We start from the raw sequence: 27,736 nt of genomic DNA, 5'->3' as shown, positions 1-27,736 counted from the left end.
TATACATAATAAATAAATAAATATTTAAAAAAAAAATTAAAAAAAATCCCTTTAATTTTAAAGTTAGGGAAGGAAGTCTTAATCAGAGTTCTAGATGAAGTTGATTTGAGCAATTTAAAGCAACAATTGCTAGTAAATGTTAAAGAAAAGTGGCTAGGAAGTAGCTAGCCCTGCGTTGTTTTCTAGTTTTGAATTTAATGATAACTGGTAATTGTTGGCTGTTGTTAAGTAGAGAAATAAATTCTTTGAATAATTAGGAAAACATGTAAGAACAAAGTAAAGGGATAGCCAGGGTGGTCCTGGAAGAAAAAAGACAGAAAGATGCTTGGAAAGACATTAGACAAACTAAAGTATGATAGTACTGAGGGAGACCCATGAGGTCAGCTTGTAACAGGAGGAACCTAGGGCTGTGATTGGCAGTGTGGCCTAAGTTTTGGTACTTCCATTTTCCCTATTCCTTTGTGTCAGGAACTCCTAATTCCCTACCAAAGTGATTTGAGTTTTCATTTCATTCAGGGAGAAACTCCTTTGCATACAGCTTGTCGGCATGGCCTGGCAAACCTCACAGCAGAACTCCTGCAGCAAGGTGCAAATCCAAACCTGCAGACAGAGGAGGCTCTTCCTGTGCCTAAAGAGACTCCGGTCCCAGTGGGTTCTGCAGATGGCATCTACCTGCAGACACCGTTGCACATGGCAATTGCCTATAACCATCCAGATGTGGTGTCTGTCATCCTGGAGCAGAAAGGTAGGTGGTTGGGTATGATGCCAATCATTACTAGCTGTGGAAAATAGTTGCTTGGGCAGTTGATTTCAGAGACAGTTGCTTCCATTTGTGAGTCTTATATAGCTATCTGCACTTACAGTACAGCCTCTCTGTGTGCGTAGTCTGTTTTCATTGTGTGGGGAATGTTTAAGTTCTAAGAAAATGAATTTACCGTAAAAATTTTGCTCCAAACATAACAGGGGTCTGGATTTCCCTTCCCCAAATCTTACAAATTTGCTCCTTTTGAAAAGCAGTTGTATTTCTGGCCAGTCAGTTAGTTTATAAGTGAGTCTTATCCTCTTGAATGCCTTAAATGTGATCTGAGGAGCCATGTGTGGTGGCTCATGTTTATAATCCCAGCACTCAGGAGTCAGAGACAAGACGATTGCAAGAAATTTGAAACTAACCAGGGCTACCAGTGAGACCCTGTTTTCTTCCTCCCACCTTGATGAAAGAAAAAAAAAGTGGTTCTGTCAGCGATAAGATAGTGAAATCAACTTTTTTTCCTTTTAAAAAACATTTAGCCAATGCTCTTCATGCCACCAACAACTTACAAATTATTCCGGACTTCAGCCTCAAGGACTCCAGAGACCAAACTGTGCTAGGCCTGGCGTTATGGACTGGTGAGTTATATCAAAGGCTGTTGATTCTCAGATAGGAAGTGAGTAGGTGGGTAGACTAGAGGAGGTCAGGGTGACATGGTGGGGCTATTGATTTTGTCATAAAATAATTTTTTTGTCTGTTATGTTCGCTGAAAACTTTGAGAAGCTTGGTGGGTCTGTCTGTTGTCAGAAATGGAAAAGTATGCATGAATCGGGCGTTTTTATTTCCCAGGCATGCACACAATCGCTGCCCAGCTTCTCGGTTCCGGAGCATCTATCAATGACACCATGTCAGATGGGCAGACTTTGCTGCACATGGCCATACGGCGGCAGGACAGCAAGAGTGCACTCTTCCTCCTGGAGCACCAAGCCGATATAAATGTCAGGTGGGATGGAGTGGCATGCTCTCTTGTAACTCCCAGTCATCTCATATTTAATTGAGATGCTTCAGAATCAGAGCCGGTCTGTTGTAGGAGCTGCGGGCTGGCAGTTCCTGCCACCCGGCTCCTGGCTGCCTGGCTAGCTTATACCCCAAAATAACAACACACAAATTGTGTTCTTTTAAACACTGCCTGGCCCATTAGCTCTAGCTTCTTACTGGCTAATTCTTACATCTTGATTACCTATTTCTATTAATGTGTGTAGCAACCCCAAGGTGCGCTTACCAGGAAGATTCTTGCCTACATCCATCCTGGGTCGGAGCTTCATCACATCTGCCCCAGGAGAGGGGAGCATGGCGTCTGAGCTCACTTCATCTTCCTCCCAGCATTCTGTCTGTTTACTCCACTCAGCTATGTTCTAACCTATCAGGGCCAAGCAGTTTCTTTATTAATTAACCAATGACCTTCCTCCATCACCAGGCTTTTAGATAGGAATGGGTTTTTTTGTTTGTTTGTTTGTTTTGTTTTTTTTAAGTCCTTACTACATAAAGGAAAAGAAACAGTGGCTCTCAGAATGTATAAAAGGAGTCAGGCCTTGGCAGTGCATATTTACAATTCCAGCTGCTTAGGAGACTAAGGCAAGAGGATAGTTCAAGGGCCCTTGAGCAAATAAGAAAGACTGTCTCACAATGAAAATTTTAGGAAAGGCTAGGAACTGAGTATAGTGGCATACGTCATTAAACCTAGCACTCCAGAAGAAGAAGCAGGCAAATCTCCATGCATTTAAGGCTAGCCTGGTCTACACAGTGAGACCCTATCCCTAAAAACAAAATATAAAAAGGTAGGAACCAGTACTTTGTTTGAGAGCTTGCCTGATGTACTTGACTCATATCCATTCTCAGGATGTCAGAAGGGAGATTATACAAAAACAGAATGGTAGCAGAGCACTTACTGAATACCTCTAATGCCCCGAGGTCAGTCCCTAATTCATGTCCTCTAACAAAAAAGTACAAACTTGATTATAAGTGAGTATGACTGGTGGATATTTACAGTCATAGCCAAATTGTATTCTTTCCTTATTGGTAACTTTCAGGACCAATGTACAAAACCACACAAATCTCGTCATAAAGAATCCAAAAATCAGTCTTTAATAGGAATTTTCAGTTGCAACAAAGACCACCTCATCAACTAGGCAACAAGGTTTAAAGAAGAAACAGCCTTAAGTTTTAAATTCATACACTTATCTAGTATGTGTTACGTACCCACATCTGCCGCACTGGACATGCAAAGGTCAGAGGACTTGTGGGAGTCTCTTCTCTCTCCACTTGTGTTCTGAAGATCAAATTCATGTGTCAGGCTTGGTGATAGATGTGCTGAGCCATCTTGGCAGCCTCATTGTGTATTCATAGGATCCTTTCTGGATTTCCAGTGTCAAGTGACACTGAATTACAGACTGGGGGAATAAAGTGGGTTTGTTGTTTTTCTTTTAAACAGGCTTGTATATCTCAGGCTTCCAACTCTGTAGCTGAGGGTGACTTTAAATTTTTGAGATCATCATTCTACTCACCTCTTCCAAGTACTAGGATTGCAGGCATGTCTGCTGGGGACCAAACCCAGGGCTTCATGAGTGCTGGACAAACACTCCTACAACCAAGCTATATCTCCAGCCCTGTTTATTTGCCAGTGGTGTCTTGGCTTTGGAAAACCTAGAGAGGGCTGTTTTCTTTGGCTGTTTTTACAACATTGGTTTTGATTGTGGTGGTTATGTCTTGGTAGAACTCAGGATGGGGAGACTGCCCTTCAGCTGGCTATCAAAAATCAGCTTCCGCTAGTAGTTGATGCCATATGTACCCGAGGAGCTGACATGTCTGTGCCAGATGAAAAGGGGAACCCACCACTGTGGCTTGCCTTGGCAAGTAATCTGGAGGACATCGCTTCCACTCTGGTGAGTCACTGATAACAGAGCCTCTGCTCACAGATGAGGATATGTTGTGCCAAAGATGGATTTGGTTCCTGCCATAGGAGCAAGATGTCAGCCAAGTAACAGGCCAGATCAAGGACAAACAGTGGAGAGTTACATTAACAAGTCCAAGATTATAGGGCTGGAGACATGGGCTAAGAGCACTTGTTCTCACAGAGGACCCAGATTTGACTTCCAGCACTCACATGGTGGTTCTCAATCCTAACTCCAGTTCAGAGAATCTGATGCCTCTTTCTGACATCAGTAGGCACCAGGCATGTATGTGATATACAGACATATGTGCAGGAAAAACATGCATATGCATAAAAATAAGTCTAATGAAGTCTGAAGCTCAGTTAGGTGTGGTGTATTCACTTTTAATCCCAGCACTAAATTGGGATTAAAGGCTATGGCATTTCTGAGAGTACAAGGTCAGCCTAGGCTACAAAGCAAGTTCCGGACTAACCAGGAGGATACAATGAGACCCCCTGTCTGGGGTGGGAGGGAGGGTAGTACTTGGAGCTGGCCAGCACTTCTCCCTGAGCTGTTTTCATAAGAGAAAACCACAGAGGAGTATTAGAGTGGAGGGATTGCCTCAAGTCTCCTGGTGGGGGCTGATTTGATGCTGTGGGCATCAGTATATTACTAAATCTCCAAACCTGAGGTTTATCTGTATGTTGACAAGACAGATCTAAAAAGTGAGGTAAGGCCGGAGTCTCTAATTTATCACTCTGAGGGCCAGAAAATGTCATCAGATCTCCTGGAACTGGAGTTCCCCATGGTTATGAGCCATTGTGTGGAGACTGGAAATCAAAGCTGTATCCTCTAGAAAAGCAGCCAGTGCTCCTAACCAATGAGTCAGTTCTCAAAGAGCAGACTTTAATCAGTGTTTATAAGACTAATGAATGGTTATGATTGATAAAATCATTAGTTACTTGTTGACCATGTCTTATCTGAAAAGTAATACACATATTGCTCAAAATTGAAAATAAACATTTTTATTTTTGTTCAACAATGTTTGTGAGAAAACTGTGTTTTTCTGCAGGTGAGACATGGTTGTGATGCCACATGCTGGGGCCCAGGACCCAGTGGGTGTCTTCAGACACTTCTGCACAGAGCCATTGATGAAAACAATGAATCCACTGCCTGCTTTCTTATTCGCAGGTCTGAGAAGCCAAAGTATCTCTCTCTTATTCTGCTTACTGCCAATCACCTCTTTCTTATGTTTAGTACCTTAGTTTTGACATGCCTATAGCTGGCTTTGACTTTCATAATTAAGATTATCAACAGGTCACTGTTCTATCATGTCAAGTCAGCTAAGAACCAAGGTAGCTGTGGAGGAGGGAGGGGCTCACATCCTGGATCTTCTCCTTTGGGAATTGCATTGACCCCTTTTACTTTCAGACCAGTTCCCACTGTGAAGTCAGGAAGCTAGCTTGAAACCATATGGGTTCTTCTGGGCCCCACCACAAAACATGAACTTAATGTAAAAGTTTGTAGCCCTCTTAGGGAGCAGGATATGAGAAGGCAAGGTAATTTGGGAAACTTTGCAAATAGTGTTTCTCAATGTTTGAATATCCCTAGGAAGTCTGCAACAATTCTGATTCCCTTGTTGCCCCTAAGACCAATTACAAGAGAGGCTATGGCAGTGGCGGCATCCAGGCCCTAGAACTTGATTCCAAGGACCAGGGCTAGCAGAATGTGGCTGTGGTGTTTTTGTTGTTAAAGTGGGTAAAGCTGCTGCTAGGCAAGATGGATGGTGACTTTCTGTTTCCCTATATTAGTGGCTGTGATGTGAACAGTCCCAGACGACCAGGTACTGATGGAGAAGGAGAGGAAGAGGCAAGAGATGGGCAGACCCCTCTGCATTTGGCAGCTTCATGGGGACTAGAAGAGACAGTGCAATGTCTTTTGGAATTTGGTGCCAATGTCAATGCACAGGTATACAGTTTTTATTTTCTGGGGAGGTAAACTTGGAGGGATCTTTTCTTGTGGCAAGGGACCTTGTACATTCCCCAGTTCTAGACTTCTGTTTTACAAACTGGGCTTTATTATGGCAGATAGTGACTTTCTTGAGTCATTTAGGCTGTCTGGTAATTGAATTGATTTTAGGTTAATTCTCTGTGCCTTGCTCTTCAACATAAAGAAGGCTGTTTTATCTGTTGTATCTTGCTTCTTAGTGCCCTTAAAGATTTCTGCACAGAATTGGATTAGTCTCACACTGAGGACTGTGTTCTGTTAATTAGCTCACTGATGCTTTTCAGCATTTAGACCTGTGAAGTGAGTGTGTATGTGGGCTTGTGCGTGTCTGTCTGTCGGTGTATAGGCAGGCGGGCAAAAAGACAACCTTGAGTTTCAGGCACTGTCCACCTAATATATTGTTTTAAGATGTACTTTTATGTGTATGAGTGTTTTGCCTGCATGCATGTAAGTACTACATGATCTCAAACACAGGGTCTCATAACTGAAATTTATTTTAAAAGTTGCCTCCTGTCATATTGTTCCTGAGTTTTATCTTTTTCATTAGACATGGGAATCTGTACCTTTTCTCCATAGGATGCTGAAGGAAGAACACCTGTCCATGTGGCTATCAGCAACCAGCATAGCGTCATCATTCAGCTGTTGATTTCTCATCCTAACATTGAGTTGAGTGTACGAGACAGACAAGGGCTGACCCCTTTTGCGTGCGCCATGACTTACAAGAACAATAAGGCAGCCGAAGCCATTCTAAAACGAGAGTCTGGGGCTGCCGAGCAGGTCAGTTACCAACCACCCATGGCAGGATGTCTCATATGGAGATTAACCAGATGTCAGAAGGGCCCTTCTACACAAAGACACTTGTTTTAAAAATTAAGTTCCCCCTTTTCTGAAAATTTAGCTCTTCTCTTGTCCTGTGTCTGATGTCTGAAGCCTGACCTGGTGATGTGCACATGGCTGGGGAAGGGAGCTCCCATGACGGCCTAGCCTTAGAATTCTGTTGGTATGCAGTTTAGCTCACTCTCTGCATTTGCTGGATGCTCTAGTAATGAATGCCTCTAAAATACAAAAATTGAATTTGACATACTTGGGTTGTTGGGCAGCTTTCTGAGTGTTTTAGAGGCATTGTTACCGAGTGCATGCATTTTCCTTGTTCTTTGATCCTGGTTACTCCAGTGGATGGGGAGTGATGACAATGATTGATGTGTGGGGAAAGCTGGAGTAGGTTTGTCAGGTCAGTCTCACAGAAACCTGATTCTAGCCAGCTTGTAGAATTTTGTCAAGATTTAGAAGTAACTGTTTATGATGATGAATTGGGACATTGGGCCTGAATGACATGCAGTCCTGGCATGAAGATGACTGTTTTCTTAGCACAGACTTTGGTACCTTGCCTTTATTTATCATTTTCTTACGTGTGACTGGATGTATAGCTTTTAACTTTGCCCCTGCTCAGACTAAGTGTAAGATAGTCATGAATTGGGTTCTCCATCTAGAATGAAACTGGTACTACTGATCTGAGTTCTTTGCAAATTTGATTTATGCCAGCACACACAGTTGACTGGTGGTAATGCAGAGTTTGGAGTATGTCCTCCCTTGAGCAGTGGTCCTAATGATGTACTGATGATGTCCTCTAACTATAGCACGTGGTGGAGTTTGACTTGAGGAAGCTTTTGGCTACTTCTTATCAGCTTGTCTGGCATCTGCCTCCCATTATGTATTACTCTAAAGCTTAAGAAAATTTCTGAAGCCTGTTTGGCTGCTCAGGGATCCAAGATGGTTATCTGGTTTGGTCAAGGCAGAGGCATTGTAGCTAATCATCACATTTGCCTCTTCCTGAACAGCCCCAGCCACTCAAGTGCCTTCCTTCTTTCAGTTAGGCCCTTCTTGGCTTTCCATGGTAGTTCCTACTGTAGGAAGGTGCCAGGATAGCAGGTCCCTTCTGGTCACGTGAATGTGTATACATGGTTGTTCTAGGGGTGGGGTGGTATTTACTGTTGGAGTTCTGGAACTGAGGAAGGTTGGTTCATGACTTCTCCGGTGACCTGCTCAGCTTGTGGACATCAAGGAGGATCCCATTTTTTTTTTTAATGTTCTTTTTTTTTTTAATATTTATTTATTTATTATGTATACAATATTCTGTCTGTGCATATGCTTACAGGCCAGAAGGGCACCAGACCCCATTACAGATGGTTGTGAGGCACCATGTGGTTGCTGGGAATTGAACTCAGGACCTTTGGAAGAGCAGGCAATGCTCTTAACCTCTGAGCCATCTCTCCAGCCCCCGAGGATCCCATTTTTTAAGGGAACTGGCTAATAGTGTGGTTCTTACTTGTTTGTTGTTGTAGGTAGATAATAAAGGTCGGAATTTTCTTCATGTGGCGGTTCAGAACTCTGACATCGAAAGTGTCTTGTTCCTGATCAGTGTCCAGGCCAATGTGAATTCCAGAGTCCAGGATGCTTCCAAGTTGACCCCTCTGCACCTTGCTGTTCAAGCAGGCTCAGAGATCATTGTCCGAAATCTGGTAAGCCACAGGGAAACATGAAGCCAAGCATGCTTCAGGTTATGTGCAGAAGTTGTGAATGAAAAGCATGAATCTGGGGAGCCAAACCAGGAAGACAGATGTGTGAAGAGATTGTAGGTCTCAAGTGCCCTAGTGCACGTGCTGGACGTAGACCTAGAGATGCTGGAATCAGGCCTTGAGGGCCAAGGAGGATTTGACAGACAGCAGAAAGGGACCAGAGGTCAGCTATGTTGTCTGCCTACTATGAGGCTCTCAGCTGAGACTTTTACCCTTCCTCCTTCCCTTCCTCCATCCATCCTTCCTTTTCTCTGTTTGTTCTTTTTTTCCCATCCTGCTAACGTGGATGACCTAGAACTCTCTATGCAGGTCAATCTGGTCTCATACTAACAGAGATCCACCTGCCTCAGCCTCCCAAATTCCACAATTTCCAGATTAGCTAAGACTTTTAAATGAACTGGAAATTTTATACATTTATAATAAAGAGAGGTTAAAAAGAATCCCCCTAGGAATCTTATATAGTGATTCATATAACTAGATTTGAGCTTAACTCAAAGCCTGATTTTCTAGCACCACGTGTCAGATAGGGAACAAGCCTGAGAAAGAAAGGGTGTGGTGGTTAGATAGAATGTATGTGGGTATTTTATTATATAAGGGAATTTTGAAACTTGAGAATTACAAGCAGTATGGACATTCTTACTGTGTCCCAATGAATAATCATTGAACATACCGGTAGATAATTTGCCCTTGGCACAGGTTTTCCTGTGTTTGCCTCAGTAGAAATTTCTGCAAGATCCTCATGCATTCAGGAGGGTAGATTAAGAGAATACCTGTAGACTTGGACCTACTAATGGTACCCTAAACTATAGGAGAGGCCAATTGAGTAATCAACTTTTAACAGCTTCTTGCAGGAGCCAAGGTGAATGAATTAACCAAGCATCGCCAGACCGCCCTCCATCTTGCTGCCCAGCAGGACCTGCCCACCATCTGCTCAGTCCTCCTAGAGAATGGAGTGGACTTTGCTGCTGTGGATGAAAATGGAAATAATGGTAATTCCTAGGCATCGTATTATGTACAGTGTGTGTCCTGGTCTAGTGGAATTACAATGCACCCTTGAGCTGCCCCCCCTCAGGAAGGTTGGCTTGTATAGGAACAGAGCTCTGGACAGGTCCTGCCACTAAGCAGCTTCCCACTGCTTGGGCCTGCATTTCATTCAGGCCACTAAGGTCCTCTGCAAGAGCACTGTATGCTCTTAATCCTGAACCATCTCTGGAGCCCAATGACTTCTTTTAGTTTAGAGGACAATTTACAGGAGTCAGTTCTTTCATACATGTGGGTCCTGGGGATTATATTTAGGTCTTCAGACTTAGTGGAAAGTACCTTTACCCCGTGGTCTATGAGGCCCTTTTGCTTTACTTTGTGTGTGTGTGTGTGTGTCTGTCTGTCTTTCTGTATTTTTTACTGCTCTGACAATGCACTATGACTGTCATGGCCGGGAGCATGGCAACAGATAGGCAAGCATGCAGTAGCTGAGAGCTTATATATCTAAGCCACAATCATGAGGCAAAAAGAAAGAGAGCTAACTGGGAATGACACACCTCCTCCAACAAGGCCATACCTCCTAATCGTTCCCAAACAGCTGTACTAAATGTACCAAATATAGAATCATCCAATATATGATCCTATGGGGGCCATTCTCATTCAGACAGTAAGAGACAGGAAGGAAACACAGACAGAAGTAGCTTTCTGTGAAGCCATTAAATTTCATCTTTGAAACTAGCACCAGCACAGAAGGCTTACAAGATTGCACTAATGACTCATGGTGGGGAAGGGAGAGGATATGAAAGGATGGCTCTGTACTTGGCCGGTCACTGAGTGCATTTAGATGGGGTGGGGAGGAGACAGAGCTTTCTCTGTTTGCTTCTGGACTTGCAAAGTAAGAAGATTTTCTCCCCAGCTCTTCATCTTGCGGTCATGCATGGTCGGCTCAACAACATCCGAGCTCTTCTGACAGAGTGCACAGTGGATGCGGAAGCCTTTAATCTGAGGTGAGTATGACTGGTCCCAGGCATAGACCAGGGTACCCTGTGTTCTAGCCCATTGCCTCCCCAAGCCCCTGGTGCACCTGAGTAGCTTTTGGTTCTGTGTAATTTTGATTTTGTTAGTTATACTTTTGTCTGTAGTATATTCTTTAGATTTAAGATCATAGAGTTCAGGCCGGGCGGTGGTGGCGCACGCCTTTAATCCCAGCACTGGGGAGGCAGAGGCAGGCGGATCTCTGTGAGTTCGAGGCCAGCCTGGTCTACAAGAGCTAGTTCCAGGACAGGCTCCAAAGCTACAGAGAAACCCTGTCTCAAAAAACAAACAAACAAAAGATCATAGAATTCAGAAAATTCCTTCTTTGGTGTGACAGTTGTGACAGATAAATGTCTAACCTTTGCAACTCATTTTATCAGAGGCCAATCACCACTACACATTCTGGGACAATATGGCAAAGAGAATGCAGCAGCCATCTTTGATCTCTTCTTAGAGTGCATGCCTGAGTATCCTCTGGACAAACCAGATGCAGAAGGCAACACAGGTGTGTAAATAAGCTATCTGACTCAGCAGCGGTTGAAGGTCTCTAGTATGGAATCTGGTGTCTGACATCTGAAGTGCTTCAGGTACTCCAGAACCTCATACCTGTGACCAAGCAGACCTTTACAGTTGTAATTGCCCTCGTCTGCCTTTTATTCAGTTAACCAGAACCCTTCCATGCTCCCGTTTCAGCAGAGATAAGACTTAACCAAGACTCGGGCTCTAGGAAATGTCTCAGTACCTGTGACATGCTTTGAAGAAGTAGCACTTTCTACCTAGGTGCCTTCTTTAAAAGGATAGTAAGCAGGCCTCTCCCGTGTCTCCCTTTCATCTACTTAAACTACTTGCCCAGGTTTTAGTTGAAGAGGCATGTAAGAAGAGACTTCATGTCCAGGGTTCTTCTGATTCATGGAGACTTAGTTTCAAGTGTCTTTCTCATTGTGTTGTATTTTAGTAAGGCAACTGGGCAAATTCTTAGCCTCCTTATACCCATGTCTTCATTTGATACTGGGATTAGGAGCCCTCATGTTACTGCATCATTTTGAGTCAAAAATTTAATGAAGTGTCTGCTAGGGGGAAGCCAAAGGAGCTGCTACTAGTTGTAACTTTGCAGAGAAAAACAGAATAGCTAAGTAAGAGCTTGGCTTCCTGCTGGGCCAGCATTTCACAAAGAGCCTCCTTTGGATAGAAGAACATTCTGGAACATGTTGTCTATACTGATTTTACTTCTCTGTATGTACCGAAATCACAAGTCTTTACATTTAAGTTACATTGGAAAGAGCTTTGTCTTTAGTGGTAAAAGCAGTGATTTTTGACTGGGAAGGGCAACTGAGAAAACTGGTTTTTTTCCTGTTTTGAATCCCTACAGTATATAGACCTCAACTCTAGTATCACCTGGCTTCTGGCAGAACCTTTTTTGGAAAACTACCAGATTCTGCATAGAATTTCTGACTAGCACTTCGGACTCCTTCATGTCTGCATACTACGTCCTGCCAATGTTCTGCCCTGCCTGCCCTTTGGCAGTAGCCAGCTAGGACTGGTGGGAAACAGCCTTACCTGTGGTTTTGTTTTCTAGTGCTGCTCTTAGCATACATGAAAGGGAATGCCAACTTGTGCCGTGCCATCGTTCGGTCTGGGGCTCGCCTTGGGGTGAATAATAACCAAGGAGTCAACATTTTCAATTACCAAGTTGCCACTAAGCAGCTTCTGTTTAGGTTATTAGGTAAGCAGCATACTTTCTGTACCTCCTCTACAAGCAGAGTTATAATGTGTAAAAGTATTGGTGATATTTAAATATCTCTCTCATTTTTTGTGTTTGGATTTTTGAGACAGGGTTTCTCTGCGTAATGACTGACTGTCCTCAAACTTGTTTTGTAGACTAAGCTGGCCTCAAACTCGCAGAGATCTGCCTGCCTCTGATTCCCTATTGCTGGGATTAAAGGCGTGTGCTACCACCACCTGGTCTAAATCTCATAATTTACTCTGAGATCTGAACCTGCTGTTTCCAGGCACCCCATGTAAGGCTCTTTCTATGAAAGGGAAGGGCCTCTTTTCTGAGTCTTTGCTTTGATACCCCTGTTGTTTTCCCATTTCCCCTAAACCTTCAAGAAGCCCACAAGCTCTCAGCTGGTAATAGTGACTATGCCTCCTGGCTGGTTTTATTTATTTAATAATTTTGAAAGACATATTTTATTTGTATCAGTGTTCTGCTTGCATATATGTACATGTACCACATGCATGCTTGTGCCTGTGGAGGTCAGGCACCAGGTCCCCTGGACCTGGAGTTAGGATGGTTGTGAGCCAAGATGTGGTACTGGGAACTATATCTGGACCATCTGCAAGAAAAACGAATGCTCTTAACTATTGAGCCATTTCTCCAGCTATCAACTCTTGCTTTTTTCCTTTTTCTCACTTTACATTTCCTCCCAGTTCCCATTCCCTCCCCCATCCTGTTTCCTCCACCTTCCCCTCTGCCCTGTCCCCCACAACTCTTGGTTCTTAACTTGTGAGTTTTTATGCCTTTCTTCTGAGATGATAGCAAGAATTAAAATGTCCTAAGCTGAGTGTGGTGGTAGCAAATATGTATAATCCCCGCAGGAAGATGAAGAGATGAAGGCCAGGGAATGGAGAGAATTGGGTTCTGCTCCACATGGGAATCCAGTGCCGCCTTCTGGCCTCTGAGAGCACTGCATACTTGTGGTGTTCATATATACACAGCACCTATACAGATAAAATTTAATTTCAATTAAAAAAGGAAAAAAAGAGTTGAAAGCCAGTGGTGATCAAAATGGCTGTGTGGGTAAAGGTGCTTATACACAAGTCTGAAACCCTGAATTTAGCCCTCAGAATCCATTTAACAGTGAAGTTGGCTCTTGATCTCTTCAGGCAAACTGTACTTGTGTAATACCCCCAAGCTACACATAATAAATGCCAATTTTAAAAAACGTTCAAGGCCAGTCTGAGCTACATAGCAAGTCAGGGGTGACCTGTGATGACAAAGAGGATGAGAATAGTGAGCACTAAGAAAGGAAGAAGTGACAGAAACATGTTGGATGCATCACCATCTACAGTTAGTAGAAATAAGTTCTAGTGTTCTACAGCACATCAGTGCTACTATACTAACAATTTTATACTCTATAAAGAACTAGATCCAACACAAAGAATGATAAAGCTTTTTTTTTAATTAGAAAATACTGTTTTATTAAGTGTATGAAAACTAATGAATAACTGAGCTAGCAACAGGTGAAAAATGTAAAAACAGAGGGGCGGTAATGGGGGGGGTAAGGTTTTCATACCCAAAACTGTGAATTCTCACCGCTGCCTCTGAGTGTCTGCAGTTTTTTTTTAATTGATTTTTATTGAACTCTACATTTTTCTCTCTTCCCCTCCCTGTGTCTCCCCTCCCCTTCAACCCTCTCCCAAGGTCCCCATGCTCCCAATTTACTCAGGAGATCTTGTCTTTTTCTACTTCCCAGAATGATAAAGCTTTAAGGAAAGGGAAAGTATAATTATCTTGATTTAATGATCATATATTGGTACATCATCAGATCTTCATACCGTATCCCAGAAATACAACCTATCAAGTGTCAATATAAAGTTCTTTAGAGGGTCAGCACGATGGCTCAGCAGATGAAGTGCTTGCTGCACAAGCCTGATGACCTGAGTCCCGAGTCGCCCTCTGACTGTCACATCACTTCATGAAATGCTCACATGCACCCACACATAGGTTCTGTTTTTACAGACTCTTTCCCCTTCCTTCCTTCCTTCCTTCCTTCCTTCCTTCCTTCCTTCCTTCCTTCCTTCCTTTAATGGGGCTGGCTGCTCTTTGAGGATCCAGGTCAATTCCAAGCATCTACGTGGTAGGTCACAACTTTTTTGTAACTTCAATTCCAAGGGATCTGACACTCCTTCAGCAACCCTGCAAGTATGCATATGGCAAAAAGACATACATGCACACAGAATGCCCTTACATGTAAAAATAAAATGAAAAAAAATTTTTAAAGAAAAATGAATTTATTTTTAAAGGATTTTCTGTGAATGTATGTGTACCTGTGTGTCTTTCATTCAGAAGTCAGAGGGTGTCATACCCCCTGGAATCGGAGTCCTTAACCATGGAGCTATCTCTCCAGCTAATAATAAACTTACATATTTTATTTTATGATTTATTTATTTACTTTTTTTGAGACAGGGTTTCTCTGTGTAACAGCCCTAACTGCCCTGGAACTGGCTCTGTAGACTGTCCTCAAACTCAGAGATCCTCCTGCCTCTGCCTCCTGAGTGCTAGGATTAAAGGCACATGCCGCCACCACCTCCTGGCTATATTTGTTTTTTATTTTTTTATTTTTTTTTTATTTATTTATTTTATTTTTTGGTTTTTTCGAGACAGGGTTTCTCTGTGGCTTTGGAGCCTGTCCTGGAACTAGCTCTGTAGACCAGGCTGGTCTCGAACTCACAGAGATCCGCCTGCCTCTGCCTCCCAAGTGCTGGGATTAAAGGCGTGCGCCACCACCGCCCGGCTATATTTGTTTTTTAAAGAAAGCTTTGTGTTATTGATGTATATAATCTTAATTGTCCCTACGCTATGCACTTAGCCTTTTCAGCCCTCAATAGGTTCCTATGGAAGTGCTAGCTCCAAGTCACCAACCCATTTGCTGCCCTCCCCTACCTGTGCAGAGCAACAGCACCCTGCCCACGACACTGCCAGCCTACAAAGTGCAGCTGCAACTTCTTTGCATTAGTTCTTTCTTCAGACCATCTCTCTGTTGGTCCCACCATAATGAGTCACTCTGTCCAGAAGTCCGAGGATCCCTTTGTATCTTTGTTGCCCACTCATCCACTTCCCTGTTCAGACAGCCTCCTAAATTCAGATTCTTCTTGTTTCCTTTGTCGTAGTTCCCTCTACTGTGTTTCCAACCCTTCAGCCCCTGACAGTTTTGTTTTGGTGTGGTCTCTACTCTCCGCCTTGTGTGTTACCAAACACATGCTGCTGATTCACACCTCCAGCTGTGTTTCCTTCTGTTCCAGCATGTCTGGCAAGTGCTGATTGATTCTCCAGACTCCTGTGACTCTTCCCCTGACCAGTTGGAATGTCCCGCTCCTCCTCCTGGAGCCTGGTCTCTCTACGTCACTGTTTGACAGGTAATCTTCTGTGTGTATTACAGATATGCTCTCCAAGGAGCCTCCATGGTGTGACGGCTCCAACTGCTATGAGTGCACTGCCAAGTTTGGAGTCACAACTCGCAAACATCACTGGTAAGACCCCACCATCATTTATAGGGGAGTAGGAGCTTTAGCTGGTGTGTCATCACTTCTATCATGAGACACGAGCCCTTCATCAGGGCAGAAGTTTACCAAACATAATGAGGAGGTGATAGAACTGAGCAGCATGGTGGAAGGAGAACAGGAAAACCGGTTCCACACAGACTTGTGGCTTTCCTGGGTGCTAAGGTTCCAGCACTGCCTCAGAGGGTGCTATGGACTAGATGGCAGTCTTAGAAAGGTGGGGCAGCTGGCTTATCTTCATGTTTAAATTCAGCCATGATTAGTATTTTGTTAATAACTACATGTTGCGTGTTGGCCACAGATGTCAGTCAGAGACTGGCTTGGGAATAATCCTTTCTTCAATGCTTCTCATACTCTTTCTTTGCCTCCACAGTCGTCACTGCGGCCGTCTTCTTTGCCATAAATGCTCAACCAAGGAGATTCCAATTATAAAGTTTGACCTGAACAAGCCTGTGCGGGTTTGCAACATTTGCTTTGATGTACTGACTCTGGGTGGAGTCTCTTAGTGAGCCCCCAGGAGGGTCCAGGTCTGCATCCCCTGGCTCCTCCCCAGCAGCTGCTCTACTCACCAGCCTGCTTCCTACCCAGAGCAAGAGCTGGCAGTTGTCTCCCTGTGGCAGAAGACACCACGATGTGATCCCATTTCAGATGATCCTGTGTGACTGTGTCAGACTGGTCTTTTGCACTACATGTCTCACTGGTCGGCCAGGCCAGTGTAGCCTGCGTGGCAAACGTGATAGGATCAGCTAGCAGCACACAAGGACACTTGAGACAATTTTCCCTTCTGGTAGTATGTCCACCTCAGAGAATCCACAAAGTCTTCCTGCCTGGGCTGACTTAGAGGCAGAGCCTGAGAGTAGAGAGCAGCTGCTAGATGAGAGTGGATTACTCTAGGGTGGTGGCTGCTCTAAGTGGCTATGGCCTAGAATGCACAGTGTTTTCATAAAGGTAACAGGAACCTCTTGCCCTCAAGTCTTTTCTTTCTTTTTTAAGCTAAGCTGTATTTTTTAGTGAGCTGCCCCTTTTAAAAAGGTGAAATCTTTCTAAACAGGGTTGAAAGATGAGAGCTGAAAATTGTGGCCTTAACAACCAAAAGCTTTACCAATGTTGATACTGCTGGGTGTCAGAGTGTAGTGGCAGCTCGACACCTAGCAGCTGTCTCTTTCTCTCGTCTTGCTGCGTCCTGTCTGTGGAGTCCTCAGTCACTGCCACTTGAGTGGTAGGAGAAATGCACTTTGGCTGTGCTGCACTTTTTCTAAAGCTACATCATTGATGAATCCAATTCACAAATCCATGTTCAGAAATCCTTTCACATGCCCTCCTATCAGTGGTTCTGATGGCCAGCCTGGACTGAACCTCCGCACACACTAATCATAAAGGGAAAACTGCCAATGAAGGAAGAAATTTATACTGATGAGAAAGATGAGTACGACTTCAGTCCAGGTCCTCTCTCCCTGACATCCTTCCAAAGCTAAAACCTTGCCTTGCATGCTGAGTGCAGTTGGTGCCAGTTGTGAGTAGTGCCCTGTCCCATCAGAGCCAGCAGCCAAAGGCCCTGGCCAATCTCTGAACAGCCTGTTTTGGAAGTCTGCCTGAAATGTGGAGCAAGGCTCTGAAGCACAGGGCATTGGTTCGTACTGCTGCCTGTACTAACCCTGGGATGCTGGGCCTCTTTCTTTTTAAAGTTTGACCAGTGTTTTGGGTTATTTCTGTTTTGGAATTTTAATTTTTTAATTTTATTTTATTGCACACTGAAAGATAAACTTTTACCACTTATTATTTTTTTAAAGAAATGAAAACACACTGCTCCGAGATGAATACTATCTAGTTACTCTTAGAGATTAACAATGTCAATTACACACACTGATTTTTTTTGGAGACATTTGATAACCCTACATTATTTGCATTAATGAAGTACAGATGTATAAATAAAAGGGACTTTTGGCATCACTTTCTTTCCTGGATAGTGGTATGTCCTCTGTGCAGTTAGACTTTTTACTGCCTATATATGTATAAAATGAACTGATAAACCAGTGTGCTACTTTCTAAAAATACTTGTGTGATTTCTATGTTAATATTAGCTTGTACACAGGGTTTGAAAAGAAGAGTTACTTAGAGGAGTGCCACTGTCCCACAGCCTGTGACTTACTTCATAGGGAATTTTTATGGAACTATTTAGCCAGTCTTGGCTAACAGCTATATGAAACATGTGGTCAGTTTCCAATTTTTGGTGCCTAAAAGGGGCCACAGAGACCTAGAATTTTGTTGGTGCCATTATTCTTAAGGCAGTTGTGGTTCTGCTGTGAACTAGGTGGTCGGTACACATACGCTTGGGTTGTCATGTTCACAGAAGAGGGGAAAATAGGGAATTGTTACAAATCTCATCATTTTGTCCTTGCCCTACAACACCAGTTTCCATAACAATCTTCTTATAACTGTACTTACAATCTGAAAATCATGCCTAAAAATGTGGGTTCAAGCTTCTATTCCTTTAGAGGTCAGTGTAGTGACCAGCTAAAAGGGGCTGTGTGACTTGGACTGTACCCATGCTGTAGGCATGGCTCAGGCATCCTTCCACAGCCCGATCATGCACTGACTCCTGCTGTACACTGCCCTAGCCAGGAACACACTTACTGTGTATCTGTCTCTCTGTGCTCTCTCCATGCTGACCAGACTGCACCATGAAACTGCTTAGCTGTTCTTGAGAACTAGAAGCAAAACTTCATTTTATTCACTCAAAAAGTTGCCAGTTGTGAATAAGCAAAGCAGGAAGAATAAACTTTACTGAAACAATTGCTGCATCAGTTAGCAGTGCAGTGCTCACCTAGCTTTTTAACTGCCTCCTGTTCATCAGTAGTCTTACTGTACAGTGTATCAAGGGTTTTTTGTTTTTTAAAGACAAGTACAAACGATGTGCTTAAACTAGTTTGCTATGACCCTCTAGCACAGTGATGCTCCGCAAGCTTAAGTGCCTACACTGAGGACTCTGTTGTTTCCAGTTGTCTTTTCATTGGTGTCTCACTCAGTGATGTGTTAGAACACAAGTTTTGGGCCTGTTCCACCCCAATAACCAGTCAAGGCTCTGTTCACCTGCCATTCTCTCCAAGGATTGTGTTCGACCTGATGTTTTTATCCTCTACCTCAGAGCCCTGAGCCTGTCAGCTTCCTACTTTCCTTGAATGGGTCTTTCAGGGGACTGGGTGTGTGGTCTCACTGCCCTCCCCATTTGTGTCTGCCCCGTACTCAACTGTCCAGCACTGGTCTTAGTCGCAGACAAGGCGGGCGGGGTGGCGGGGCAAAGCCTCCATTTAGGATTTCCTTACCCGGAGAAAAGAACTTGGCTCAACTGCCAAATACTTAGGCCTGAGAGACAGCAACCACATCATGTACAAGTAAGTGTGTGCCTCCCTCACAGACACTGTCTTCCTTCAGGACCGCCCCCTAGAACCTCCTGAAGCTTCAGAGCACTCTGCCAGCCCAACAGAGGAAGCAGTTCAGCACAGGCCTCTAAGCCATGCTCACTTTACAGAACTGAGCTGGTGGAAAACCTGAGTGTGTGATTGGTTATCTAAATATTTAAGTTCCCAGACATCGCAGATGCCTTAAAGACTTTCCCTGGAGGGTCACTGGCATAAATATTAATTAACTGTTAAAACTGACAACATTGGTTTGCTCTAGCGAGAAGTCTGGGACTGCTGGACTTACTGACTTGCCTGTTTGGCAGCTGTGTGGAACTATGTGTTCCATTACATCCTTATGGTACCAAGACAAGGCAGCAGCTGGACCTTTTAAAACTGCAGGCACATGTTTGGATAATCACTTTGGCTTTCAAACCACTCTGGTAGAGATCAGTGTGGGAATAATAGCATCATCTGGGACCATGGCGCTTAGCAGCATTGTTTCTTTGGAGTCTGTGTAATGGAATGTATTTTTCAAATATTGATATTTTCATTTTCTGTAATAATTCCTTATAATAAAAATAAGGTAAAACTGTGAATTTTAAGTGGAAGCTTTAATTAAAGACATTTATGGATACTTCTAGCCCAAGTACAAGTACCAATGAGCATTAAAAAAAAACAATTTTAAAAAATTGAGCCAGATGGTGGTGCACATCTTTTATCACAGAGGCGAGGGGATCTCTGTAAGTTCAAGGCCAGCCTGGTCTACAGAGCTAGTTCCAGAACAGCCTGTCTCAAAAACCTAAAAAAAAAAGGGTGGTGGTAGCACACGCCTTTTAATCCCAGCACTCAGGAGGCAGAGGCAGGTGGAGGTCAAGACTAGCCTGGTCTAGAAAGTGAGTTCCAGGACAGCCAGGGCTACTAACACAGAGGAAACCTTTTCTCAAAAGCAAAAACAAACCCCAAATGACAACAGTAAAAGAGGGCAGGAGAGTTGGCTCAGTGCGACTATTACAAAGGACCCAGGTTCCATTCTCTGCACCCACATGGAAGCTCACAGCCTCCTTGGGCACCAGGCATACATGTAGTGCACAGATGTACATGCAGGCAAGATACTTATAAAGTATTAAAAATACTTAAAAGATGTTACGCGAACAAACAACTTGAACAGCTACCCTTTACATGTGACACATGTTGACAGATGTCACAAAGTAAGCGTTTTGTGTAGAGTGAGCAGCTGCTGTGCTCCCTGCTCCCCTGATGGAAGTTTCAGTGAAACATGGGAGTGCAGATGGAATTTCAGTTGTCTGGCCCCATGGAAGTTGTCCAAAGAATCCTGGACTCCTCTTCCATTATTTCAAAGCAACTCTAAGGATTCACCCATGGTGAGCTTCCCACTGGCCAAGATGAAGTGGCAGTGTGGCTTCAGAGAATGTCAAAACGTCTAGGGGGCTGCAGATTAAGATCTGGTCCAAAAACTTCAAATCTAGTACAAAAAAAAAAGAAAGAAAAACAATTCTAGTGAACAGGTCTTCAGGATTAGTTCAGGATATATCCTGGACTAATGTGTTCCTTTCTCTAGCCCTCTTTCATTTTGCTTGCCCTCAACGCAGACTAGCTGTGGTGATCTAGCTAATTTTGTGGGGGTCTCTTATGAACTTGGATGGTCCTACTCCCCTTAATCCCAGCACCTAGGAACCAGACTCAGGCTGTCTAGAATTCAGAACAAGGTCCTTGATTAGTTCACTGTCAGTTCCTGCCCTGGGAGTACAATGTTCATGAGTGTATGAATCAGTCCAGTGTGAGGCTGATGGGATTCATGGCTCAAGCCCATGAAGACAGATTCTTTTTTTTTAGCGGGGGGGGGGGAGTGCAGGGTCTCACTCTGCACTAGCCCTAGATAGCCTGGAACTTGCTATATAGACCAAACTAATCTTGAACTCAAAGATCTGCCTGTCTGTTTCCCAAATGCTAAGGTTCAAGGGTTGCACCATCATGCCCACGGGGGTTGAGCAACCAAGTGCTGGTGGAGAGCTGGGCAAGAGTTGAAACCTACTCTGTGGACAGGACTATTGAGAACTAAATGGAAGACTAATGGAGTAAGAGAGATTCTCCAGAAGGAAGAGCTTGTGTATAGGGATTACATAGAACAAGACTGCAGAGCAGGGCACTTAGGAAAGAAATACACAGTTAAAACCCAGACAGGCAGTGCAGGGGACCCCTCTGCCACAATGCTGCATGTGACCCTCAAGGATACAGGGCACCCCTGTGTACTGGCTGGCTTTCTGTGTCAACCTGACACAAGTTAAGACTCATCAGAGGAAATGCCTCCATGAGATCCAGCTATAAGGCATTTTCTCATTTAGTGATGAATGGAGAGGGTCCAGCCCATGGCGGGAGATGCCATCCCTGGACTAAGCAAGGTGGGCTGAGCAAGGCAGGGTAAAAAAGGCTGTAAGCAGCTCCCCTCCATGACTGTATCAGCTCCTGCCTCTGGGATCCTCACATTTGAGTTCCTGTCCTGACTTCCTTCAGTGATAAACAGCAATGCTGAGGTGCGAGCCTAATAAACCCTTTCCTCCCCAAATTGCCTTTTGATCATGGTGCTTCATCACAGCAATAAAAATCCTAACTAAGATACCATGGGAAGTTTAAGTGGGGACTACCCTGATCATCATGAAGAAAGATGATCTACCGGTGTGGAAAGTTCTTCTGTATATGTGCTTTTTTTTTTAATTATTGAAAAAATTTCCGCCTCCTCCCTGCCTCCCATTTCCTTCCCCCTCCCCCCACTCCTCTCCCCCTCTCTATGTGTTGCTTTTATTGGTTAATGAATAGAGAAGCTTCTTTGGCCTGTGAGAGGGTAGAGTAGAGCTAGGTGTGGGGGGCGGGTCACACAGGACCATGCTGAATGCTGAGAGAGAGTAGGCAGAGTCAGGGAGAAGCCCTGTGTAGCTGCCACAGGAGACAGACACTTGTGCGGGAGCCCGCCATGCTGGGAGTAGTGATGCACAGATTAATGGAGATGGGTTAGTTTAGGATGTAAGAGCTAGCTAGAAATATGCTTAAGCTATTGGCCAAACAATATTGCAAATAATATAGTTTCTGAATGATTATTTTAGGTCTGGGCAGCCTCTGCCTACAATCTACCACATTAGGGAAGCGGGTGGAACATTAAGATCTGTCAGCCTAAACACAGGAGACCAGAAGGAGGAGGGATAAAGGGGAAGAACTAGCAGGTAGGACTCAAGGGTGCAGACTAGACAGGAGGCAGGAATTCTAACAACTTGCCAGGCTTTTCCCTAGGGCAGCGTGGGATGGTGGTAATGGTCATATGGTGTCCTGACCAAAAGCAACTTAAGGAGGAAAAGATTTATTTCATCGTACACTTCCAGGTAACACTTCACTTAGGGAAGTCAGCAAGAGTCAATGAAGCAGAAACTGGAGCAATGCTGCTAGCTGGCTTGCTCAGCAGACACCTCTCTACACCTACTCAGAGCTGGTGCCCACCTCCACATGTGCCCTCAATTAGCATTTTAAGAAATTACGTAGTCCCCATGCATGCACACTGAGGGAGAAAAAGGGATCAGGCATGGTGCTTCTTAATGGTTTTTTTAATCTAAGCAGCAGGAGGCAGAGGCAGATGGAATCTCTGAATTTAAGGCAGCTTTGTCACAAGCAAGTTCCAGGGTAGCCAGGACTACATACAGAAATGATTTTTTGCCAGGCGGTGGTGGCGCACGCCTTTAATCCCAGGACTTGGGAGGCAGAGGCAAGTGGATCTCTGGGAGTTTGAAGCCAGCCTGGTCTACAAGAACTAGTTCCAGGACAGGCACCAAAAACTACAGAGAAATCCTGTCTCGAAAAACCAAAAAATGAAAAGAAAAAAAAAATGATTTTTTTTATTCTTTTTTGTTTTAAAGAACAAATGAAACAAAGGGAAAAAATGCCTCACAGACATGCCACAGTCTAACGTGATCACTGGCTAATGTGATCTGGGCAATTCTTCAGTTGAGATTCTCTTTCTGGGTGACCCTAAGTTTGTGTCAGATACACAGCTGAAAACAAGATATCTGGTGACAAGGGAGGATGGAGGCATTAACAATGTCAGGTTTGTACAGCTGGGGGCATGGCTCACCTGGTAAAGAACTTGCCACATGGCTGGGCTGTGGCACACCTTTAATCCCAGCAAGCAGATCTCTGTGACTTCGAGGCCAGCCTGGTCTACAGAGCAAGTGCCAAGACAGGCTCCAAAGGTACACAAAGAAACCTTGTCTCGAAAACAAAAAACAAACAAAAAGAACTTGCCATGTGTATAAGGACTTGAGTTCAGATCCTGTAAAAACCTAGGTATGAAGATACACACCGGTAGCCTAACATTGGGGAGGAAGAGACGGGAGGGTTCCTGGAGTTTTCTGGCCAGCTAGATTGTCTAATAAGTTACGGGTTTAGTAAGAGACCCTGCCTCATATAAGGAAGAGAGAAATATAGAAAGATCTCTAACATCGCATTTCATGGATATATGCACACACATACATCATGTACGCAAATGAAAAAAGCAATGTGAGATTTGCAGCGTCTTTAGAAAGAGCTCACAAGTTTCTTTATTTTCAAGCCCTTTGGATCAGAGATACAGCCTAGCAGTGTACTGCCTGAAGGAGGAGAAAGAAAAGCCAAAGAGGGTGCCTAGGGACGAAGCTTTCAGAGACACAGAAGGAGGCACTGCATTGTGATCAGCGCAGCAAGTGAGGACTTTATAGGGACTATGCAGGACAGCATGGTCAACAGAGTCAAGAGCTATGAAGATTTAGGGCCTAGGGATGTAGCTCAGTTGGTAAAATGCTTGCCTAGCATGCATACAGCTTTGGTTCAATCCCTAGTACTGCATAAACTGAGTATGGGAGCACATGCCTACATATTGAATTCAAGGCTGGCCTGGATACATGAAGTCCTATCTCAAAAAGTCAAGTAATTTTTAAAAAAAGTAGCAGAGATCAAAAGAGGTAAGAATTTGCAAGGCATAGCGGCTCAGGCCTTTAATCCCAATACTTGAAAGGCAGAGACAGATAGATCCCTGTGAGTTCCATGCCAGCCTGGTCTACCTAGGAGCTTCCAGGACAGCCAGAGCTACAGGAGACCCTGTCTCAAAAACTAAAATGAGCAACAACAATAAAGATCAGTAAGAACTGACCCCTGCAGAGAAAAAAGGGGAATTTTTGGCAGTGAATGGGGTTGAGAAGCCCCTTTCAAAATGTGTGGTAGTTATAGAAACTCAGGGAGTAGAGGAAAAATTTCACATTAATGATATGAGGGAAGGGAGCTGCTTAATGTCCACTTGGGCAGGGGGAATCTGGGTGTGCTCCTTCTGTGTAAGTAAAAAGTTACCTAGCCCAGAATTAGCCCATCCCAGTGTATTTTCACATCTCACTGTACCAGCCCAGTTCTGATGGAGTCAGTAAATTGAAGTTTTCCTTGGAGTAGAGGTTTAGGAATGTCATTAAAGTTGACTGTTTTGCAAGCTTAGACAATTACCTTGTGACTTAGAACAGTTACCTTGATTCTGCAAGATGCGCAGCTTCTTGGGAAATGCCTGCTCCTCTGCTGAGAGTCACAATAGTCTTCTTCTGTTATAGCTCCAAGTACCAGCAGGACTGGCACGATGGGAAGAGCACAAGCTCTGGGTAGGGCAGCAATGAGTTCATGCGAAGTCCCTTGCTGGGGCACACAGGCTCTCTATCCAGGCAGTTCTATGTTGTTCACACTGTGTTCATGAATGTCTGCAGGCTCTGAAGGAAGATGACAGGGGACCAAGGTTCCAAACAGTGTCAAAACAAATTGAACATACCAGGCAGGCTATCAGACTCTTGTCTCAGTCAATAGAATTGTGACTCACATTTGCAGAGTGAGGCTGGTGTCTGTGACCCTCCTGTTTTCATGCCAGGAGCCTCCTACAGCATAAGCATTAAGGGCTTCCTGGAGATGTAGGGAAGGTTCTCCATGTGTCATCAACACACAGGACACCATCTCAGAGCGGGAAGGAACACGCCATGGCCAGAGGTGAGCAGCCTGTGTATTCTTCCAAGTTGGGATTGTCCAAGTCCCCACGATTTGAGTGTCTAGGGTTGTCTTGCTGGTCACTAGGGGGACCAGTTGTTCTCACACACACACAGTGGGGCTCTTTGGCCCCTGGCTTATACATCTTCCTGGGGACACCAATCCAGTCTCTGTTCACACCTCCACTAGGAAAAAGGGAAAGAGGATTTCTTAAAAGCACAAACATACAAGTCCCTGGGACAAGAGGAAGAAACAATTGCGGGTATTATGAAAAGGAGATGCCCTTCATTCCACTTCTCTCAACCTGGGCCATAAGCGCTCCTCTTCCTCTGGCTTTCCACACACAGTGCTAATACTACCACCTCCAGAAGGAAGCAAGAGATCATGTCCCTTTCACTGTGCTTTTGCCTCAGCCCCTTTTCTTTCTCAAGCAACAGCAATGTCACTTCCCTGAACTGGTGGCTAGTGACTGAGAAGTCTCCCTGACTAGTCAGTGAGCAGCCCTGTTCCTCTTTTCTTTACATCCATGCTCAACAGCAACTTCATCTTTGGGATCGGAGCACTTGACAGGGTGGACCTTGATATTTGTGTGGCAGCAAGCTGTGCTGGCTCTGCATGGATCCAACTCCTGACATTGCCAGGTTTTAGGGAAGAAGGATCCCAGTCTGGCCCAGCATACCATGGCAACCTCCTGTCCTGGGCGAAGAACCTAACTTACTTCAGGTACTGCATTTGATCTCTGGCAGACTCAGAGGCCTTGCAGAAGGAAAGTGACATTCATGAAACTGACCCTGGGCTCCAGTGCTTAGGACCAGGATCACAGACTGGTGGGGAGGAACTGGCACTGGTAGAAAGCATTTCACTTGTATTTTATCCATGAGCAGAGCTGCTTAGGCACCAAAATGACTCCCTTCTCAGTTCACCTGTCCATTCCACCAGTGACTGTTACTCTACACCTAGTCCCTGCTCACAACACTCCTTTCAGAGATGCACATCAGCAAACAACACTGGGTTGAGGCTCAGGAACAGGTCTGGAAGGACTTTGTGGAAAGGCATGGCCTGAGCGATTCAGTCCTGCATACCAGGGACTTCATGATCCGGAAGAATCTTGGGGGAGGGGAGGCTCTCAAGGGGTACAGGAAGCATCTAATTGTGCACCACAGGTTTCTAGCACCTCCTACGATTACCAGTGTCCTCTGAGTCTACCTGTATCCAGGATTGTGTTCCAAGAAGGACATCCAGATCCCAGACTGTCCTGGTAAGTGGGAGGCTAGGCTCCAACGGTACCATAAAAGCTCTGTCTCTGAACCTTCACTTTACTCCCCCAAAGAAAAGCAGAATGGATGGGAAAAGTGGCTATACTTGGAGAAAGCTGGTGGCTTTAACTGTTTGCTTCTGCTCACTCAATGGATGGATAGATCCCTGACAGAAGAAGGCAGCTCTAAGCTGGGTAGTGGTGGCACATGCCTTTAATCCCAGCACTGGTCTATAAGGAGAGTTCTAGCACAGCCAGGACTATTAGAAAAAGAAACCCTATTTCAAACAAACCAAAACCAAAACAAACAAACAAAAAAGGTAGCTCTACATAGCTTAGCATGTAGGAATGCGGCCCCTCTCCCCAATCCTCCTCAATAAGAGCTTGACTGTCAGTTTGATCCTTTGAGTCTGGGACCCTTGTCCAGATTCTGGTTTCCACTGTCACCTTACCAGAGCTAAAGGAGATGTGAGAAAGTGGAGCTGAAGTTTGAATGTGGTTGACCAGATAATTAAAAGAACATTTGGAATAATTTCTATAGCCCCACTCACTGTACTGTGTTTGAGTAGGAAGAGACTTCTATCTAGCCTGCACTTCCTGGAAATACTCAGGGTACTAGTGTTTTTTTTTTTTTTAATGGTTTGTTGCTTGCTTGCTTTCTTTCTTTCTTTCTTTCTTTCTTCCTTTCTTTCTTTCTTATGTATACAACATTCTGCCTCCATGAATGCCCGCACACCAGAGGAGGGCGCCAGATCTCAGTACAGATGATTGTTAGCCATCATGTGGTTGCTGGGAATTGAACTCAGGTCCTCTGGAAGAGCAGCCAGTGCACTTAACCACTGAGCCATCTCTCCAGCCCCCTGTTGCTTTGCTTTTAATGGAGCTCAGGATTGAACACAGGGCCATGTTCTAAGCAAGAGCTCTACCATTAAACTATAATCACCACAGTGCTTTAACAACATCTGGAGATATAGCTCAGTTGGCAGAGTACTTGCCTAGTTTGCACAAAGCCCTGAGTTCAAACACTAGTACTGCATAAGCCAAGTATGATGGTGGTGGATACTGGTAATTACTGTCTCAGTAGAGACAGAAGGATCAGAAATTCAAGGTCCTCCTTGAACGGAGAGTTCAAGGCCAGTCTAGGATTGTCACCTGTGATTGTTTTGCAAAGAAAATAAAAATAAAACAGTACCCAAGGGCATCAGAGAATGGGTCCACCTCCCACAGCACTCTCCTGCAGGCAGGAGTAATTTGTGCTGACAGACTGGAAACTGAGGACCATCTCTGGCTGAACAGGCAGAAGTGGTCAAGAAACAGTACATGAGCTAGAGAAAGCTCAGCTAATAAGAGCACATGTTGCTCTTCTTTTTTTTTTTTTTTTTTTTTTTTTGGTTTTTCGAGACAGGGTTTCTCTGTGGTTTTGGAGCCTGTCCTGGAACTAGCTCTGTAGATCAGGCTGGTCTCGAACT

At 44.4% G+C, this 27,736-nt stretch overlaps 2 protein-coding genes across 8 annotated transcripts in view; one reads left to right on the top strand and one right to left on the bottom strand.

Moving 5' to 3' along the window:
* The window catches only part of Ankfy1 (ankyrin repeat and FYVE domain containing 1), a 64,844-nt gene extending 45,292 nt beyond the window's left edge, over positions 1–19,552 (top strand). For both annotated transcript variants that reach the window (XM_005349620.2, XM_026780043.1), the window contains exons 12-25: positions 517–745; positions 1,288–1,386; positions 1,598–1,751; positions 3,522–3,690; positions 4,751–4,869; positions 5,490–5,646; positions 6,262–6,462; positions 8,028–8,204; positions 9,103–9,250; positions 10,159–10,249; positions 10,658–10,782; positions 11,854–12,000; positions 15,440–15,530; positions 15,934–19,552. In XM_005349620.2, coding sequence (XP_005349677.1) covers positions 517–745; positions 1,288–1,386; positions 1,598–1,751; positions 3,522–3,690; positions 4,751–4,869; positions 5,490–5,646; positions 6,262–6,462; positions 8,028–8,204; positions 9,103–9,250; positions 10,159–10,249; positions 10,658–10,782; positions 11,854–12,000; positions 15,440–15,530; positions 15,934–16,066 — 2,040 coding nt within the window. In that variant the 3' untranslated portion in view covers positions 16,067–19,552. The remainder of the gene's footprint in view (positions 1–516; positions 746–1,287; positions 1,387–1,597; positions 1,752–3,521; positions 3,691–4,750; positions 4,870–5,489; positions 5,647–6,261; positions 6,463–8,027; positions 8,205–9,102; positions 9,251–10,158; positions 10,250–10,657; positions 10,783–11,853; positions 12,001–15,439; positions 15,531–15,933) is intronic.
* The window catches only part of LOC101987582 (neuferricin), a 35,956-nt gene continuing 16,479 nt past the window's right edge, over positions 8,260–27,736 (bottom strand). For 2 of the 6 annotated variants that reach the window (XM_005349619.3, XM_026780044.1), the window contains one exon: positions 23,240–25,197. In XM_005349619.3, coding sequence (XP_005349676.1) covers positions 24,984–25,197 — 214 coding nt within the window. In that variant the 3' untranslated portion in view covers positions 23,240–24,983. Of the gene's footprint in view, positions 8,278–12,529; positions 12,999–20,039; positions 20,445–23,239; positions 25,198–27,736 lie in introns of those variants that run through there. The other 4 variants (XR_003377117.1, XR_003377116.1, XR_003377115.1 and 1 more) reach the window with 4 other exon arrangements.

Source organism: Microtus ochrogaster, chromosome 7, assembly GCF_000317375.1.
Source record: "Microtus ochrogaster isolate Prairie Vole_2 chromosome 7, MicOch1.0, whole genome shotgun sequence".
NCBI lineage: Eukaryota > Metazoa > Chordata > Mammalia > Rodentia > Cricetidae > Microtus > Microtus ochrogaster.
Note: the sequence above shows the minus strand (reverse complement) of the source record. Positions and strands in the feature narration are given on the sequence as shown.